Source organism: Pan paniscus, chromosome X (genome assembly GCF_029289425.2).
Source record: "Pan paniscus chromosome X, NHGRI_mPanPan1-v2.0_pri, whole genome shotgun sequence".
Lineage (NCBI taxonomy): Eukaryota > Metazoa > Chordata > Mammalia > Primates > Hominidae > Pan > Pan paniscus.
In genome coordinates, this window is record NC_073272.2 from 118,145,819 (window position 1) to 118,162,292 (window position 16,474).

At 40.8% G+C, this 16,474-nt stretch overlaps 1 protein-coding gene across 2 annotated transcripts in view; it reads left to right on the forward strand.

The window, feature by feature from the left end:
- IL13RA1 (interleukin 13 receptor subunit alpha 1) overlaps positions 1-16,474 on the forward strand; it is a 78,352-nt gene that overhangs the window by 59,935 nt on the left and 1,943 nt on the right. The window contains exon 11 of one of the 2 annotated variants that reach the window (XM_034949438.3): positions 5,056-7,821. The exons of the other annotated variant lie outside the window; for it this stretch is intronic. Within the exon in view, the coding sequence (XP_034805329.1) occupies positions 5,056-5,148 (93 nt within the window). The 3' untranslated portion in view covers positions 5,149-7,821. Of the gene's footprint in view, positions 1-5,055; positions 7,822-16,474 lie in introns of those variants that run through there. 2 annotated transcript variants of the gene reach the window in all.

The following is a 16,474-nucleotide window of genomic DNA, read 5'->3' on the forward strand; positions in this document are numbered from 1 at the left end:
TCTTTTTTGTCGCTCTTGTCCCTGTCCTGACCAATTTGTAATCCAGTTTCACCAGTTTCTCCTCAGAGTGCAGCTTTGCCCTGGAAGGGATTAAGGATTAGTTTTGAGTTTCTGGAGGCCCAGGCTGCTTTCAGTCTAGACCATGGACTCCTTGCACTCAATCACTGTTTGAAAATGCAAACCCTTCCCTTTATCAGTTGTTCATAAATTTGCTTGCTGAAGTTGAGTTATTTTACAGTTCTCAGATCTATAGGATGCCATGTTGAGTCCGTTTATATACTCTTCCACAGCTGATACCATTTTGGTCCTGTAACTATCTCTAATTTGTCCACATTCACTCTTACTTTGAGGTTCATGGGGGAAATGTTTTCATCTTGTTTTGTTGTAGATTTCATCTTGTGTTGGTAGATTTTGGATTTACTTTCCTATTGGGGGAACCAGCCCCCAATATTTCAACGTAAGTTCTTTTCTATTTTCCCTAAGTGTCGGCCGGTCTGATAAATAAAGGGAAAGAGTACAAAAGAGAGAAATTTTAAAGCTGGATGTCTGGGGGAGACATCACATGTCAGCAGGTTCCATGATGCCCCCTAAGCCATAAAACCAGCAAGTTTTTATTAGCAATTTTCAAAGGGGAGGGAGTGTACAAATAGGGTGTGGGTCACAGAGATCACATGCTTCAAGGGCAACAAAATATCACAAGGCAAATGGGCAGGGCAAGGTCACAAGGCCAGGGCGAAACTAGAATTTCGCCTGGTTCCTGGTCCTGCTGTGCATGCATTGTCATTGATAAACATCAGGAAACAGGGTTTGAGAGCAGACAACCATTCTGACTAAAATTTACTAGGCAGGAATTTCCTAATCCTAATAAGCCTGAGGGTGCTGCAGGAGACTAGGGCGTGTTTCATCTCTATCTATGACTGCATAAGGCAGACACTCCTAGAGCAGCCATTTTAGAGGCCTCCTCCTGGGAATGCATTCTTTTCCCAGGGCTGTTAATTGCTAATATTCCTTACTGGGGAAATAATTCAGCGATATTTCTCATACCTGTTTTTGGCAGTAAGAGAAATATGACTCTGTCCTGCCCGGCTCCAGGCAGTCAGACCTAATGGTTATCTCCCTTGTTCCCTGAACATTGCTGTTACCCTTTTCTTTTTTCAAGGTGCCCAGATTTCATATTGTTCAAACACACATGCTTTATGAACAATTTGTGCAGTTAATGCAATCATCACAGGGGCCTGAGGCGACATACATCCTCAGTTTATGAAGATGACGGGATTAAGAGATTAAAGTAAAGATAGGCATAGGAAATTATAAGAGTATTGATTGGGGAAGTGATAAATGTCTATGAAATCTTCACAATTTATGTTCAGAGATTGCAGTAAAGACAGGCGTAAGAAATTATAAAAGTATTAATTTGGAGAACTAATAAATGTCCATGAAATCTTCACAATTTATATTCTTCTGTCATGACTTCAGCAGGTCCCTCCATTCGGGGTCCCTGACTTCACGCAACACTTTCCTATTTATATTTCCAACTTGTGTTTTTTTATGGTGATATTTGGGAATATTCAGAAACGATGCTGCTACCACCATCTTCTTCGCAGAATTTTTCTGCAAACTATAGACCAAGGGGCAAATTCTGCCTGCCACTTGTTTTTGTACAGTCTTTAACCTAAGAATGGTTTTTGTGCTTCTAAACAGTTGGGAAAAAAATGTAAGAATACTATGTCATGGCACATGAAATTAAGATTTCAGTGTCATACAGTTTCGTTGGCCAGGCCCATTCATTTATATATTGTCTGTGGCTGCTTTCATGCTACAACAGCAGAGTTGTTTTATAGGCATAGAGACTATATGGCCCCCGAAGCCGAAAATACTTCTTATCTAGCCATTTTCAGGAAAAGTTAGTCAACCCTGGTCCCCTATAATATAGTTTTTAGTGGCTAAATAATATTCCATTGTGTGCACGTATTATAATGTACTTAACAAAATTCCTATTGGCATTTGGATGAATCCTAAATTTCATTGTATAGGCATCATTTCACAGCTAAGTATAAGCATATGTATTAATATTTTATTACTGTCTTAGGATAAATTGTTACAAGCCAAATTGCATGATCAAGGGGGAGGGTATATATATTTTAAACTCTTTGACTGATACAGGCTGAGTATTCCTAATCTGAAAATCTAAAATCCGAAATGCTCCCAAATCTGAAACTAACGTGACGTTCAAAGGAAATGTTCATTGCAACATTTTGAATTTCAGATTTTTGCGTTAGTGATGCTCAGCTGGTAAGTATATAGTGCAAATATTCCAAAAGCTGAAACACTTCTGGTCCCAAGCATTTTGCATAAGGGATATTCTACCTGTATTGACAAATTGTCATCCAGAAAGGTTGTACAAGTTAAATTCCCATTAAGGAAACTGGCTAAATAAGTTACGGTGCATTCATGCAATGAAATATTATGTAGAGGTTAAAATGAGGTAGATCACTTTTACTGATGTATAAAAATATAACATACACTGTTAGGTGAAACACCCAGGTTACATATGGAGAGTATGATTCCTTTGTGTTAAGGAAACTGGGGCATTAAAATGCACAAACAAATTTTTTCATAAGAAGCATAGATTACAACTAAGTTGTGCCAGTTCATATACCTACCAGCAGTATGTTCGACTGGTTGTTTGACCATACTTTTGCCAATATGATATTACCTAATTTTAAAATTCTTGCCAAGTTAATAGATGAGAAAAGAGCGTCTTAATTTTACAGTCAGGTTTTGTACTTTTTCCCAAGTTTATTGGCTTGAATTAATTCTTTTGTGAAATTCTTGTTCCACGTCCATTTTTCCTTGTTGTATTCATCTTTTGGTGGTTTGTAAAGCTCTTTATGTATTAGATATTAACCCTTTGGCTTCGTATCCATGTTTTCCTTTGTATTGTATTTAGGGTGATTAACGATGTACAAAAGGTTTTTCCTTTTTTATGCAGTCAAATCTTCCTGTATTTTTAGGTGTAAAGAGCCCTTTCCACGTTAGATTTATATAGTTGTTCCTCTACATATTTTTCTAGTACTTATTTGATTTTTTTTAACATTGAGATCTTTAATCCATCAGGGATTTATTCATGTAGGCTATGAGGTAGGGTTTAGCATTGTTTTCAAATGCTTATATTACCCAGTTGTCTTAGTGTCATTTATTAAATAAGCCATTTTTTCAAGGTTATATAATTTTTTTCAAATTGTTTTTATTAGAAATCTATACATTTCACATGTTTTAAAATCAAGTTTGAGGTGTAATTTACAATAAAATTTACTCTTTTTTGAGTGTTCAGTTAGAAGAATGTTAGCAAATATATGCAATTTTGTAACCACTGCTCCATTAAAAATATAGAATATTTCCATCATCTCCTAAAAGTTATCTTGTGGTCCTTTGCAGACAACCCCCTCTGTTAATCGCCTTGCAAACACTGATCAGTTTTCTGTCCCTAAAGTCTTACAAGATGTCCTATAAATGAAATCACACAGTACATAGCTTTTTGAGTTTGGCTTTTACTCAGCATAATGCGTTTAAGAGACATCCACACTGTGGTGTGTGTCAGTAGTTCATTTCCTTTTATTGCTGAGCAGTATTCTATAATATGGTTGTAACCACAGTTTATTTAACCATTCACTTGTTCAAGGACATCAGAGTTGTATCTAGTTTTTAATCTATTATTAGTGAAAATGCTATACACATTCATGTAGAAGTCTTTGTGTGACATGTTTTCATTTCTCTTGGGTAAATACCTGGAAGTGGGATTTCTGGGTCATGTGGTAAGTGTATGTGTTATTTTATAACCAAGTGTCAGACTGTTTTCCATAATGACTGCACTATCTTATTTTTACCAACAATACATAGAGATCTAGTTTCTCTGCGTTCTTATGAGTGCTTGGAATTGTCAGTATTTTTAATTTTAGCCATTCTAGTAGGTGTGTCAGGGTTATATAATTTGTTTAGAATAATTTGCATATTTTGAGCAGTGTTTCCCAACTCATCCCCTCATCTCTTAACTTGCCCAGTCCATCTTCAGTTGCACAACCTGAGGCAGCTCTTGTTTCTGTTTTTCTTCTTTCCATTTCTTTTCTAAGAACATCTGTGCAAAAAACAAGCTGAGACATAACCTAATGCAGGGTTTGGTAGACTTTTCTGTAAAGGGCCAGATAATAAATGATTTTGTTTTTGCAAGCCATTCAGTCTCTGTCACAACTCAACTCTGCCATTATAACATGAATGCAGGTGAAGGCAATATGAAACAAAGACCAGCATTCAGCCGGATTTGACCTGTGGACCATAGTTTGCTGACCCCTGGTTTAGTATAACAACTTTATTTTACAGATGAGAGGACCGAGCTCATGTTTCACCCTTTCCTCTGATTTACAAGTAAAAGTAAAAAAAAGGCAAGGACCAGGATATTGGCTTTTACCATAAGAGACATGCTTGAATTGGGTTCAAGATAAGTGTGCTTTATGTGTAATTTCCTGTTCTAGCAAATGATGTTAGATGAAGCTCTTAATATAGGGTCTTTCAGCAATTTCGATTGCAGTAAGACTTTAGGAACATCTTATGTTTTACCATTCTTCTCGATGCTACTTGACTTTTTGAACCTTATTATGTCTCTGGAGCAATGAGCATTAAGAAAATAAAGGTAATAAAGGTCTCAGCAAAACAGTTGCAGTAAGAACGGCATGACATCCTTTTATTCTTCTTAATAGATTTTATTTCCAGTGGTGGAAATGTCCAAATTTGTTTATTTCTGGAGATAGTCATTGTACATCATGTAACTATCTCATGATTCCCACCTCCATTTAATATTAATTCCTGATTGTTCTGTTTCATTAATCATTCAGATAGATAAAGATTCTTAGGTCAAAAAAAAAAAAAAAAACAAACAGGAAATCATACCCCTACGGTTCCATCCACACAAACCTAAAAATAAGCATTGGCACTAAGTACTCAGGGAAAGAACACTGTTTAGAAATGTCATTGTGTATGTGTTTTTTTCCTCCCTTCTAGCACTGGAAGAAGTACGACATCTATGAGAAGCAAACCAAGGAGGAAACCGACTCTGTAGTGCTGATAGAAAACCTGAAGAAAGCCTCTCAGTGATGGAGATAATTTATTTTTACCTTCACTGTGACCTTGAGAAGATTCTTCCCATTCTCCATTTGTTATCTGGGAACTTATTAAATGGAAACTGAAACTACTGCACCATTTAAAAACAGGCAGCTCATAAGAGCCACAGGTCTTTATGTTGAGTCGCGCACCAAAAAACTAAAAATAATGGGCGCTTTGGAGAAGAGTGTGGAGTCATTCTCATTGAGTTATAAAAGCCAGCAGGCTTCAAACTAGGGGACAAAGCAAAAAGTGATGATAGCGGTGGAGTTAATCTTATCAAGAGTTGTGACAACTTCCTGAGGGATCTATACTTGCTTTGTGTTCTTTGTGTCAACATGAACAAATTTTATTTGTAGGGGAACTCATTTGGGGTGCAAATGCTAATGTCAAACTTGAGTCACAAAGAACATGTAGCAAACAAAATGGATAAAATCTGATATGTATTGTTTGGGATCCTATTGAACCATGTTTGTGGCTATTAAAACTCTTTTAACAGTCTGGGCTGGGTCCGGTGGCTCACGCCTGTAATCCCAGCAATTTGGGAGTCCGAGGCGGGCGGATCACTCGAGGTCAGGAGTTCCAGACCAGCCTGGCCAAAATGGTGAAACCTCCTCTCTACTAAAACTACAAAAATTAACTGGGTGTGGTGGCGCATGCCTGTAATCCCAGCTACTCGGGAAGCTGAGGCAGGTGAATTGTTTGAACCTGGGAGGTGGAGGTTGCAGTGAGCAGAGATCACACCACTGCACTCTAGCCTGGGTGACAGAGCAAGACTCTGTCTAAAAAACAAAACAAAACAAAACAAAAACAAAAAAACCTCTTAATATTCTGGAGTCATCATTCCCTTCGACAGCATTTTCCTCTGCTTTGAAAGCCCCAGAAATCAGTGTTGGCCATGATGATGACAACTACAGAAAAACCAGAGGCAGCTTCTTTGCCAAGACCTTTCAAAGCCATTGTAGGCTGTTAAGGGCAGTGGAGGTAGAATGACTCCTTGGGTATTAGAGTTTCAACCATGAAGTCTCTAACAATGTATTTTCTTCACCTCTGCTACTCAAGTAGCATTTACTGTGTCTTTGGTTTGTGCTAGGCCCCCGGGTGCGAAGCACAGACCCCTTCCAGGGGTTTACAGTCTATTTGAGACTCCTCAGTTCTTGCCACTTTTTTTTTTAAATCTCCACCAGTCATTTTTCAGACCTTTTAACTCCTCAATTCCAACACTGATTTCCCCTTTTGCATTCTCCCTCCTTCCCTTCCTTGTAGCCTTTTGACTTTCATTGGAAATTAGGATGTAAATCTGCTCAGGAGACCTGGAGGAGCAGAGGATAATTAGCATCTCAGGTTAAGTGTGAGTAATCTGAGAAACAATGACTAATTCTTGCATATTTTGTAACTTCCATGTGAGGGTTTTCATCATTGATATTTGTGCATTTTCTAAACAGAGATGAGGTGGTATCTTCACGTAGAACATTGGTATTCGCTTGAGAAAAAAAGAGTAGTTGAACCTATTTCTCTTTCTTTACAAGATGGGTCCAGGATTCCTCTTTTCTCTGCCATAAATGATTAATTAAATAGCTTTTGTGTCTTACATTGGTAGCCAGCCAGCCAAGGCTCTGTTTATGCTTTTGGGGGGCATATATTGGGTTCCATTCTCACCTATCCACACAACATATCTGTATATATCCCCTCTACTCTTACTTCCCCCAAATTTAAAGAAGTATGGGAAATGAGAGGCATTTCCCCCACCCCATTTCTCTCCTCACACACAGACTCATATTACTGGTAGGAACTTGAGAACTTTATTTCCAAGTTGTTCAAACATTTACCAATCATATTAATACAATGATGCTACTTGCAATTCCTGCTCCTAGGGGAGGGGAGATAAGAAACCCTCACTCTCTACAGGTTTGGGTACAAGTGGCAACCTGCTTCCATGGCCGTGTAGAAGCATGGTGCCCTGGCTTCTCTGAGGAAGCTGGGGTTCATGACAATGGCAGATGTAAAGTTATTCTTGAAGTCAGATTGAGGCTGGGAGACAGCCATAGTAGATGTTCTACTTTGTTCTGCTGTTCTCTAGAAAGAATATTTGGTTTTCCTGTATAGGAATGAGATTAATTCCTTTCCAGGTATTTTATAATTCTGGGAAGCAAAACCCATGCCTCCCCCTAGCCATTTTTACTGTTATCCTATTTAGATGGCCATGAAGAGGATGCTGTGAAATTCCCAACGAACATTGATGCTGACAGTCATGCAGTCTGGGAGTGGGGAAGTGATCTTTTGTTCCCATCCTCTTCTTTTAGCAGTAAAATAGCTGAGGGAAAAGGAAGTTATGGGAATACCTGTGGTGGTTGTGATCCCTAGGTCTTGGGAGCTCTTGGAGGTGTCTGTATCAGTGGATTTCCCATCCCCTGTGGGAAATTAGTAGGCTCATTTACTATTTTAGGTCTAGCCTATGTGGATTTTTTCCTAACATACCTAAGCAAACCCAGTGTCAGGATGGTAATTCTTATTCTTTCGTTCAGTTAAGTTTTTCCCTTCATCTGGGCACTGAAGGGATATGTGAAACAATGTTAACATTTTTGGTAGTCTTCAACCGGGGATTGTTTCTGTTTAACTTCTTATAGGAAAGCTTGAGTAAAATAAATATCGTCTTTTTGTATGTCACCCAAATGTTTTCCTTTGGTCTTATTTTGGGGAAATGGTGGGAGGTAGAGAAAATTGGAGTTAAAAGAAGAAACATTATGAAAAAATTCCAAGCCAGCTATTTTATCTTATAATCATTCATCATGAGTTTCTTTGATGTTCTGGCTGTTCTGGTGTGCCTATGTTTTCTGATAAGGGCATGAATACACTTAGTTTAATATTAATTTAGCCTTTGTAAGCAGCACTTGAAGGGACTTAAGTATTCAATAAATTGTAGTTATGATAATTAATGGAAATGGAGGGTTGGTCCTTTCTAATATTAAGCTAAAGTGGAATGCAATATGATTAATGATATACATGATGTGCAATGTCTAGTCACAAGGGAATATATTAGCAGGTTAGATTAGAGACCAAGAAAGTCAGTTTTTGACTGGACGCAGTGGCTCACGCCTGTAATCCCAGCACTTTGGAAGGCCAAAGCGGGCTGATCACGAGGTCAGGAGATCCAGACCATCCTGGCTAACACGGTGAAACCCCATCTGTACTAAAAATACAAAAAAATTAGCTGGGCGTAGTGGCGGGCGACTGTGGTCCCAGCTACTCGGGAGGCTGAGGCAGGAGAATGGCGTGAACCCGGGAGGTGGAGCTTGCAGCATGCCACTGCACTCCAGCCTGGGCAACAGAGCGAGACTTCATCTCAAAAAAAAAAAAAAAGAAAAAAAAATCAGTTTTCAATAGCTGTCCTTTTAAAAGCTGGTGATACAGTTTCATATTTTCTATAACTACAGCAAAATGGTTTTAATGTCATGGAGGTTTTCTTCCCCTCATTTGTGTTAAGCTCAAGGAGTGTGTCTTCAGCCAGATCACATTTGCTAATTACCCTGAATCTTTATAGAATCCAAACCCTAGGGTAAGAGTGAGGGTGCTGATCTTGGTCAAGTTATTTATCTGGAATTATCCAGGAAGATTCTGAAAATCCGTTTCTAGGTAAGTGTAGCTGTTTTGTTGTTCTTGTTATTTTAAAATAAGAAACCTCTTTTCTGATTCTTAACACATCAACAGTGAGTATTACAACAGAAAACATTTAAAATTGAGAACCCCCTTGAAGTCGTAAATTTGTGTGAGATCTATGGAAAACAAATTCCTGTAGCCACAAACATGATCACTTTGTCTCAGGGGTAGAGGAGCCAGAGTGATCTAAGCACATTTGATTTCCAGAGGAATTTATCATTTCCTTGTTTCCATGAACTCTTGCTCTTTTAAAGGTGTAACTTATGCTCACATGAATAGCACATTATGCTACTAACTTATTAGTATTTTTAAAAGAAAGCAAGAGGACAAGAACATTTATTTCAGAGACTCTGTTTTCTTTTAACCCCTAACGGTTGAGTCAAGCAAAGTCTTTTTTGTAAATACTGTAGCTAAATCTTGGCATGCTTTTACTTTAAGCAAGGGAGGAGTTTTACTGACATTTGGATGTGCTAGATATTTTCGACATCAATCCCCAAGATGATTTCTTCTTGAAGGTTCTCTGGCTTTTTACTATCTTTCCTAACGGTCACATTTTTAGTTTACCATTAGCAACAGGAAAATATTTAACTGCTGGTTTTCAGCATTTATTGGGTAGACCATTATAAAAAGAAAATTAATAGTTTCTGAGTGGCTCCTATGTGCCAAGTTACATGTGTGATTTCACATAATCTGTATGCTGGTCCCATGAGTTAGGTTGTGTTGTTAACGTCATTTTACAGATGAAGAAACTGAGACATAGAGCGATTGAGCTATGTATGCAAGATCACATAGCTACTAAGAGACTAAGACAAAATTGGGAAGCAAGTCAGCCTGACTTTAAAGCCTGTATAATATAGTCAGTGGTATATTTACTTGTCCCCAAAAGGCAGTTACCTAAAGAAAAAAACATCTTATTTCGCATTTTGCCAAATTGCTTATCAACTGGAAGATTTCTGATTTTAAATCATTAATTGCAAAGTGAGCATTTTATAGCATCTTTTTTGTTTTGTTTTGTTTTTTTGAGACGGGATTTTGCTCGTGTTGCCCAGGCTGGAGTGCAATGGCACAATCTCAGTTCACCACAACCTCTGCCTCCCGGGTTCAAGGGATTCTCCTGCCTCAGCCTCCCAAGTAGCTGAGACTAGGTGACCGCCACCACGCCCGGCTAATGTTTGTATTTTTAGTAGAGATGGGGTTTCTCCATGTTGGTCAGGCTGGTCTCGAACTCCCGGCCTCAGGTGATCCGCCCGCCTCGGCCTCCCAAAGTGCTGGGATTACAGGCGTGAGCCACCGTGCCTGGCCTATAGTGTCTTTTAAGAGATTCATTTGTGCATTCATTTATCTATGAGCTAGACAATGTGTTACGTAATAGTAATTTAGAAGTCAATAAGATTTGGCTTAGTATCAGGTGGTTAGTTAAGGGAAGGCTACTTTGTATAGGGGAAAGAAACCTGGATTATCATTTAGGAGTTCCAAATGAATGTGGGCAGATAACTTTCTCTGTCTGGGTCTGTTTCCCTATCTGTAAAATGAAGGTGTTAGACAGTGATGTATAATCCCATCCATGACTCCTAATGGTGACCATAGGTTGTGGAGTTCATTTGGAAGTGAGAATCTTTGCTATAAACACTAGCTCTAGGCATCTCTAGGCATCAGCGTTCTCATCTGTAAAATGAGGAGGTTGGACTAGATTAGCTCTATTAATTTTGACATCCAATAAAGGTTAAGATGATTTTTGTTTTACAAATCAAGAAAATACCTCTTATTCACTACAGGATGTAGCGAAACTGCCAAAAATAACCAGAGGAGCAGGCCCTTTAATGCAGTGGGAAGAACAAAGGAATTAATACATTAGATGAAACCTGTGGTCTACCCAAATCAGGATTTTCACAAGGGCCCAGCCATGATTGCATCTAACAAATATTTCTTAATATGCATGTATGATACTTTAAAAGCCAAAGAGTATTATAGGGCTTATCATTTAAAAAAAGCAGCCTCCTGTCCCACTCCTCCTTACCCCTGATTCCTGCTCCTAGAAAAGATGTCAACACCCTAATTCTGGGACCTGTGGCTATGTAACTTTACATGGAAAAAGGAACTTTGCAGATTTAATTGTGGTTCAGGCCTTAAGATAGATTTTCCTGGATTATCTGGGTGAGCCCAATATCAAGCCCTTAGAAGCCGAGAAATTGGCTGCTTTGGCTGAAAGCAGAAGAGGGAGAAAGAGCCAAAGCACAAAAAGGGCTCAAAGTGCTGTTGCTGGCTTGAGGATGTAAGGGGCCATGTAGGAAGTGTGAGAAGGAACTGGATACTACCAGTAACTTGAGTGGGTCTGGATGCAGATTTTCTCCCAGAGCCTCCATATAGGAGCACAAGCTGGCAGACACCATAATCTGGGCCTTGTGAGACCCTGAGCAGAGAGTGCAGCCATACTGTGCTGGACTTCTGACCTACAGAAGTGTGATATAATATGTTTGTGTTATTTTAAACTACATTTAACATGTTTTACCTGTTTCTTTTGGTATATAACCCTTTACTTTTGAATAATACCCTAATATTGCAATTTCTTATCTTTAGATTTAGAAATGATCTTTCTTCTGTGGAAGATGAGGAATTAGCTTGCTTTTATGCCTCTCAACACACACTTGTGCACACATACTCACACTTCTCTTCCAAAAATATAAATATTTTCGTTAAAATAGTCAATATTTGCATTATACTTATGTAAATATTGCTTGTGGTTAACTTATGCACTGTACCATTAATTATATTTTTTTGTTTTTTTCCCCATATTGTCTCCCTTTCTTTGATTTATTTTTTTATGTACCTGTCATGAGTTCAATCCCAAACTTTTCCCCATATTGTCTCCCTTTCTTTGATTTATTTTTGTATGTACCTGTCATGAGTTCAATCCCAAACTTTTCTGAAGAACCATAACACTTCACTCAATATGATCAAACATGTTAGGTAATCCATGAGTTTCATGAATTTTTGGGGGGAGACAGCCCTCTTTAGAGTTTGCTGCCCTCCTGATCCATCCTGAAATGGTTGTTCTGTAGGCCGAGCACCTAGCTGCCATCCTGGGAATTCCCTCCACTTCCAGCTTCTGTTTCCTGCATTCCCAGTTGTCCCCCTTCTTGGATTATGCCCTGGTTTTGCTGGACCACACCGTTTACTAAGTTCCTTAGAAAGGTTGCATGGGAGGTGATTTTTATTTTTTTTCAGACAGGGTCTCATTCTATTGCCCAGGCTAGAGTACGGTGGTGAGAGGGGACAGCGTGCTGGCAGTCCTCACAGCCCTCGCTCACTCTCGGCGCCTCCTCTGCCTGGGCTCCCACTTTGGTGGCACTTGAGGAGCCCTTCGGCCCGCCGCTGCACTGTGGGAGCCCCTTTCTGGGCTGGGCAAGGCTGGAGCCCACTCCCTCAGCTTGCAGGGAGGTGTGGAGGGAGAGGCACGAGTGGGAACCGGGGCTGCGTGAGGCGCTTGTGGGCCAGCTGGAGTTCCGGGTGGGCATGGGCTTGGTGGGCCCGCACTCGGAGCAGCCAGCCAGCCCTGCTGGCCCCGGGCAATGGGGGACTTAGCACCCGGGCCAGTGGCTGCGGAGGGTGTACTGAGTCCCCCAGCAGTGCCGGCCCACCGGCGCTGTGCTCGATTTCTCACCGAGCCTTAGCTGCCTTCCCGCAGGGCAGGGCTCGGGACCTGCAGCCCTCCATGCCTGAGCCTCCCACCCACTCCATGGGCTCCTGTGCGGCCCGAGCCTCCCCGACGAGCACCACCCCCTGCTCCACGGCGTCCAGTCCCATCGACCACCCAAGGGCTGAGGAATGCGAGCACACAGTGCAGGACTGGCAGGCAGCTCCACCTGCAGCCCCTGTGCGGGATCCACGAGGTGAAGCCAGCTGAGCTCCTGAGTCTGGTGGGGACGTGGAGAGTCTTTGTATGTAGCTCAGGGATTGTAAATACACCAATCAGCACCCTGTGTTTAGCTCAAGGTTTGTGAGTGCACCAATCGACACTCTGTATCTAGCTGCTCTGGTGAGGATGTGGAGAACCTTTATGTCTAGCTCAGGGATTGTAAACACACCAATCATCACCCTGTGTGTAGCTCAAGGTTTGTGAGTGCACCAATCGACACTCTGTATCTAGCTGCTCTGGTGGGGCCTTGGAGAACCTTTATGTCTAGCTCAGGGATTGTAAACACACCAATCAGCACCTTGTGTTTAGCTCAAGGTTTGTGAGTGCACCAATCGACACTCTGTATCTAGCTGCTCTGGTGGGGCCTTGGAGAACCTTTATGTCTAGCTCAGGGATTGTAAACACACCAATCAGCACCCTGTGTTTAGCTCAAGGTTTGTGAGTGCACCAATTGACACTCTGTATCTAGCTGCTCTGGTGGGGCCTTGGAGAACCTGTGTATCCAAACTCTATCTAACTAATCTAATGGGGAGGTGGAGAACCTTTGTATCTAGCTCAGGGATTGTAAATGCACCAATAAGCGCCCTGACAAAACAGGCCACTGGGCTCTACCAATCAGCAGGATGTGGGTGGGGCCAGATAAGAGAATAAAAGCAGGCTGCCCGAGCTAGCAGTGGCAACCCGCTCGGGTCCCCTTCCACTTCTTTCATTCTTTGCAATATCTTGCTACTGCTAACTCTTTGGGTCCACGCTTCTTTTATGAGCTGTAACACTCACCGCGAAGACCTGCGGCTTCACTCCTGAGCCCAGCGAGACCACGAGCCCACCGGGAGGAACGAAGAACTCCAGACGCGCTACCTTAAGAGCTGTAACACACACCGCCAAGGTCTGCAGCTTGACTCATTAGCCAGTGAGACCACGAACCCACCAGAAGGAAGAAACTCAGAACACATCTGAACATCAGAAGGGACAGACTCCAGACGCGCCACCTTAAGAGGTGTAACAGTCACCGCGTGGGTCCGCGGCTTCATTCTTGAAGTCAGTGAGACCAAGAACCCACCAATTCCGGACAGTGGCATGATCACGGCTCACTGCAGCCTCGACCTTCTGGGCTGAAGTGATCCTCCCACCTCAGCCTCCCAATTAGCTTGGACTATGGGCACATACCACCATGCCCAGCTAAGTTTTATTCATTTTATTTTATTTATTTATTTTGAGACAGGGTCTCACTTTATCATGCAGGCTGGAGTACAGTAATGCGAGCTCCGCTCACTGCAATCTCCACCTCCCAGGTTCAAGCGATTCTCCTACCTCAGCCTTCCGAGTAGCTGGGACTACAGGCACTTGCCACCATGCTCAGCTGTAATTTTTATTTTTTTGTAGAGATGGGGGTCTCCCTATGTTGCCCAAGCTGATGTTGAACTCCTGGGCTCAAACAATCCTCCCACTATGGCCTCCCAAAGTGCTGAGATTACAGGCATGAGCCATTGCTCCCAGCCAAGATGATTTTTGTAAAATCATTTTTTGTCTAAATATAATCTTCACACATGATTAAAATTTTTACTAGGTGAAGAATTACTAATTGGAAACAATTTCCTCTGAGAATGTTGAAAGCATTATTCCGATGTGTTATTGCTTCTAGTGTTGCTTTAGAAATGTCTGATTGATTTCTAATTTTCTACATGTAACTTTTATCTGCAAGGTTTTCTCTTGGCCTCTTTTCTCTTTGTGTTTTAAATTTTAATGATATGCCTTATTGTGGATCTTCTTCCATTTACTGGGCTGGACTTTGTGAGCCCTTTCAATCTAAAATCTCATGCTTCATTTTTAAGACATTGCTTTCTATTCTCACACAATAGCTTCCCTTGTGTTTTCTTTATCTCTAGGATTCCTATTAGTTGTACATTGGACATCCTGGACTGATTCTGTAATTTTCATATGTTTTTTCTCCCATGTTCCCTTTATTTGTCTTTTGGTTCTGCTTTTTGGGAGATTTTCTTAACTTGATCTACCTGAGGCTCAGTCCTCATCTGTAAAATGCTGATAAAAGGACCTACCACCTAGCGTTGCTGTGAGGTGTCAGTGAAATAAAATGTAAAATGCTTAGCACAGTGAACTTTAATAAATGGTAGTTGTGGTTGCACATACTGTTATTCTGGAACCAATTTCTTGTCCCTTCTCATGTGAAAATGACAATCCTGGTTTACAATATCATACTATAATATTTGCCTTCATTGTAGTGAATTTGTAATGACATGGCATTTTCCAATTATACTGTTTTTAGAAAAAAATTCTATGGTATAAATCCAGTTAGCAACATTAATTCTTATTTATGCTTCTACAAACACTTAAAAGTATTTTTTTTCTTTTTTCTTTTCTTTTTTCCACTCTCCCCTCATCCCTGGGGTAGATGAGAACTGGAAAAATAATGCTGGGTATCCACTCCCTGACAGTAAAATAGGTAGTTTGGAGCCCCAATTAATTACTTTGTTAGGATGAGAGTGCAGATCAAACCTTTAACATGTGGGGGTTGCCGTACACTCTGCCTGCTATGCAGCCCCAAATAAGGCTGGCCAGTACCTAGGGGCACTGAGGAGGCTAATGGACAATTAACAAACATCGAGTCCAGAGGAGGCCTGGATTCTCTGTAAGCTTTGCAGCCAAAGGTGGCCCTGCCTGCCCACTTAGGGCCCCATGAAGACTAGAACTAGAATTACAGAAAAAGAATGTCTGCAAGTCAAGAACAATCTGGCTTTACTACTTTATTTTCATTCATTCATCTGTTCAATTGGGGGGTGATGTTAAAGCTATGTGACATGGGCACCAACCAGTCAGGTCAGATGCTGGCTATAATTACTTGGTAGGTTATGTATCAACCCTGGATTCAACAGATATTTATTGAGTGTCTACCATGTGCCAGCACTGTGCTAGCTAGGTACTGTATGATGCAGGGCAAGTTTCTTTCTCTGAGCTTCAGTTTGCTCACTTGTGAAAAAAAAGGAGTAAGTGATCTACAAGGGCTCCTTTAGGTCTAACATTCGCAATCAATAAAATAGTAACTTTTGATTGTTTTGGGAAAATAATGGAAACAGCTATAGAAAAAAAGCAGCTGACCTAAGACTTGTAGATTTGAAAATGGGGGAAAAAACAGAAAATTATTCTGAGTTATTGTTTGACTTGAGATTTGGATTAAGAATCAGTTCTACATGTCTTATTTTCATGATGTTTCCAAAGGGAGACAAAGATAGCTCTAATCAAAGGGTGAGTTTGTTTTACAGCCTTGAACATTCAAGCTCCACCCCACTATCCCCCACCAACATGCATATACAAGACACCTTCCCCCTAAGGAGTCTACTACTTTCTTTTAGCATCCTCTCTCCAGCTGCTACACTTCAAACCCTTTCGTTCAGTGGTTGGCAATAGCTTGTCCACTCTGGCAAGAGTCCATGTTCCAAGCCTTTCTTAACTTCCTCTTTTCAGACTTGTCCTGCCTCATTTCCTGTTCCTTGTGGCCTCTGCCTCATAAGATGTTTGATCAATTCATCTTTGCTAATGTAGCCAAGGAGGGCTAAGAAGTTTGTGGGTTACCATTTCTGGATAAAATTCATATTACAAGGAGCCTCCCCAAACCATGCTACCACTTTTATGGTGGATTAAAAAAATATTATGGGAAAGTTCAAACATATATAGAAGTAAGGAGACTGTTACAGTGAATGGTCATATACCCATCAACTAGCTTCAACAATT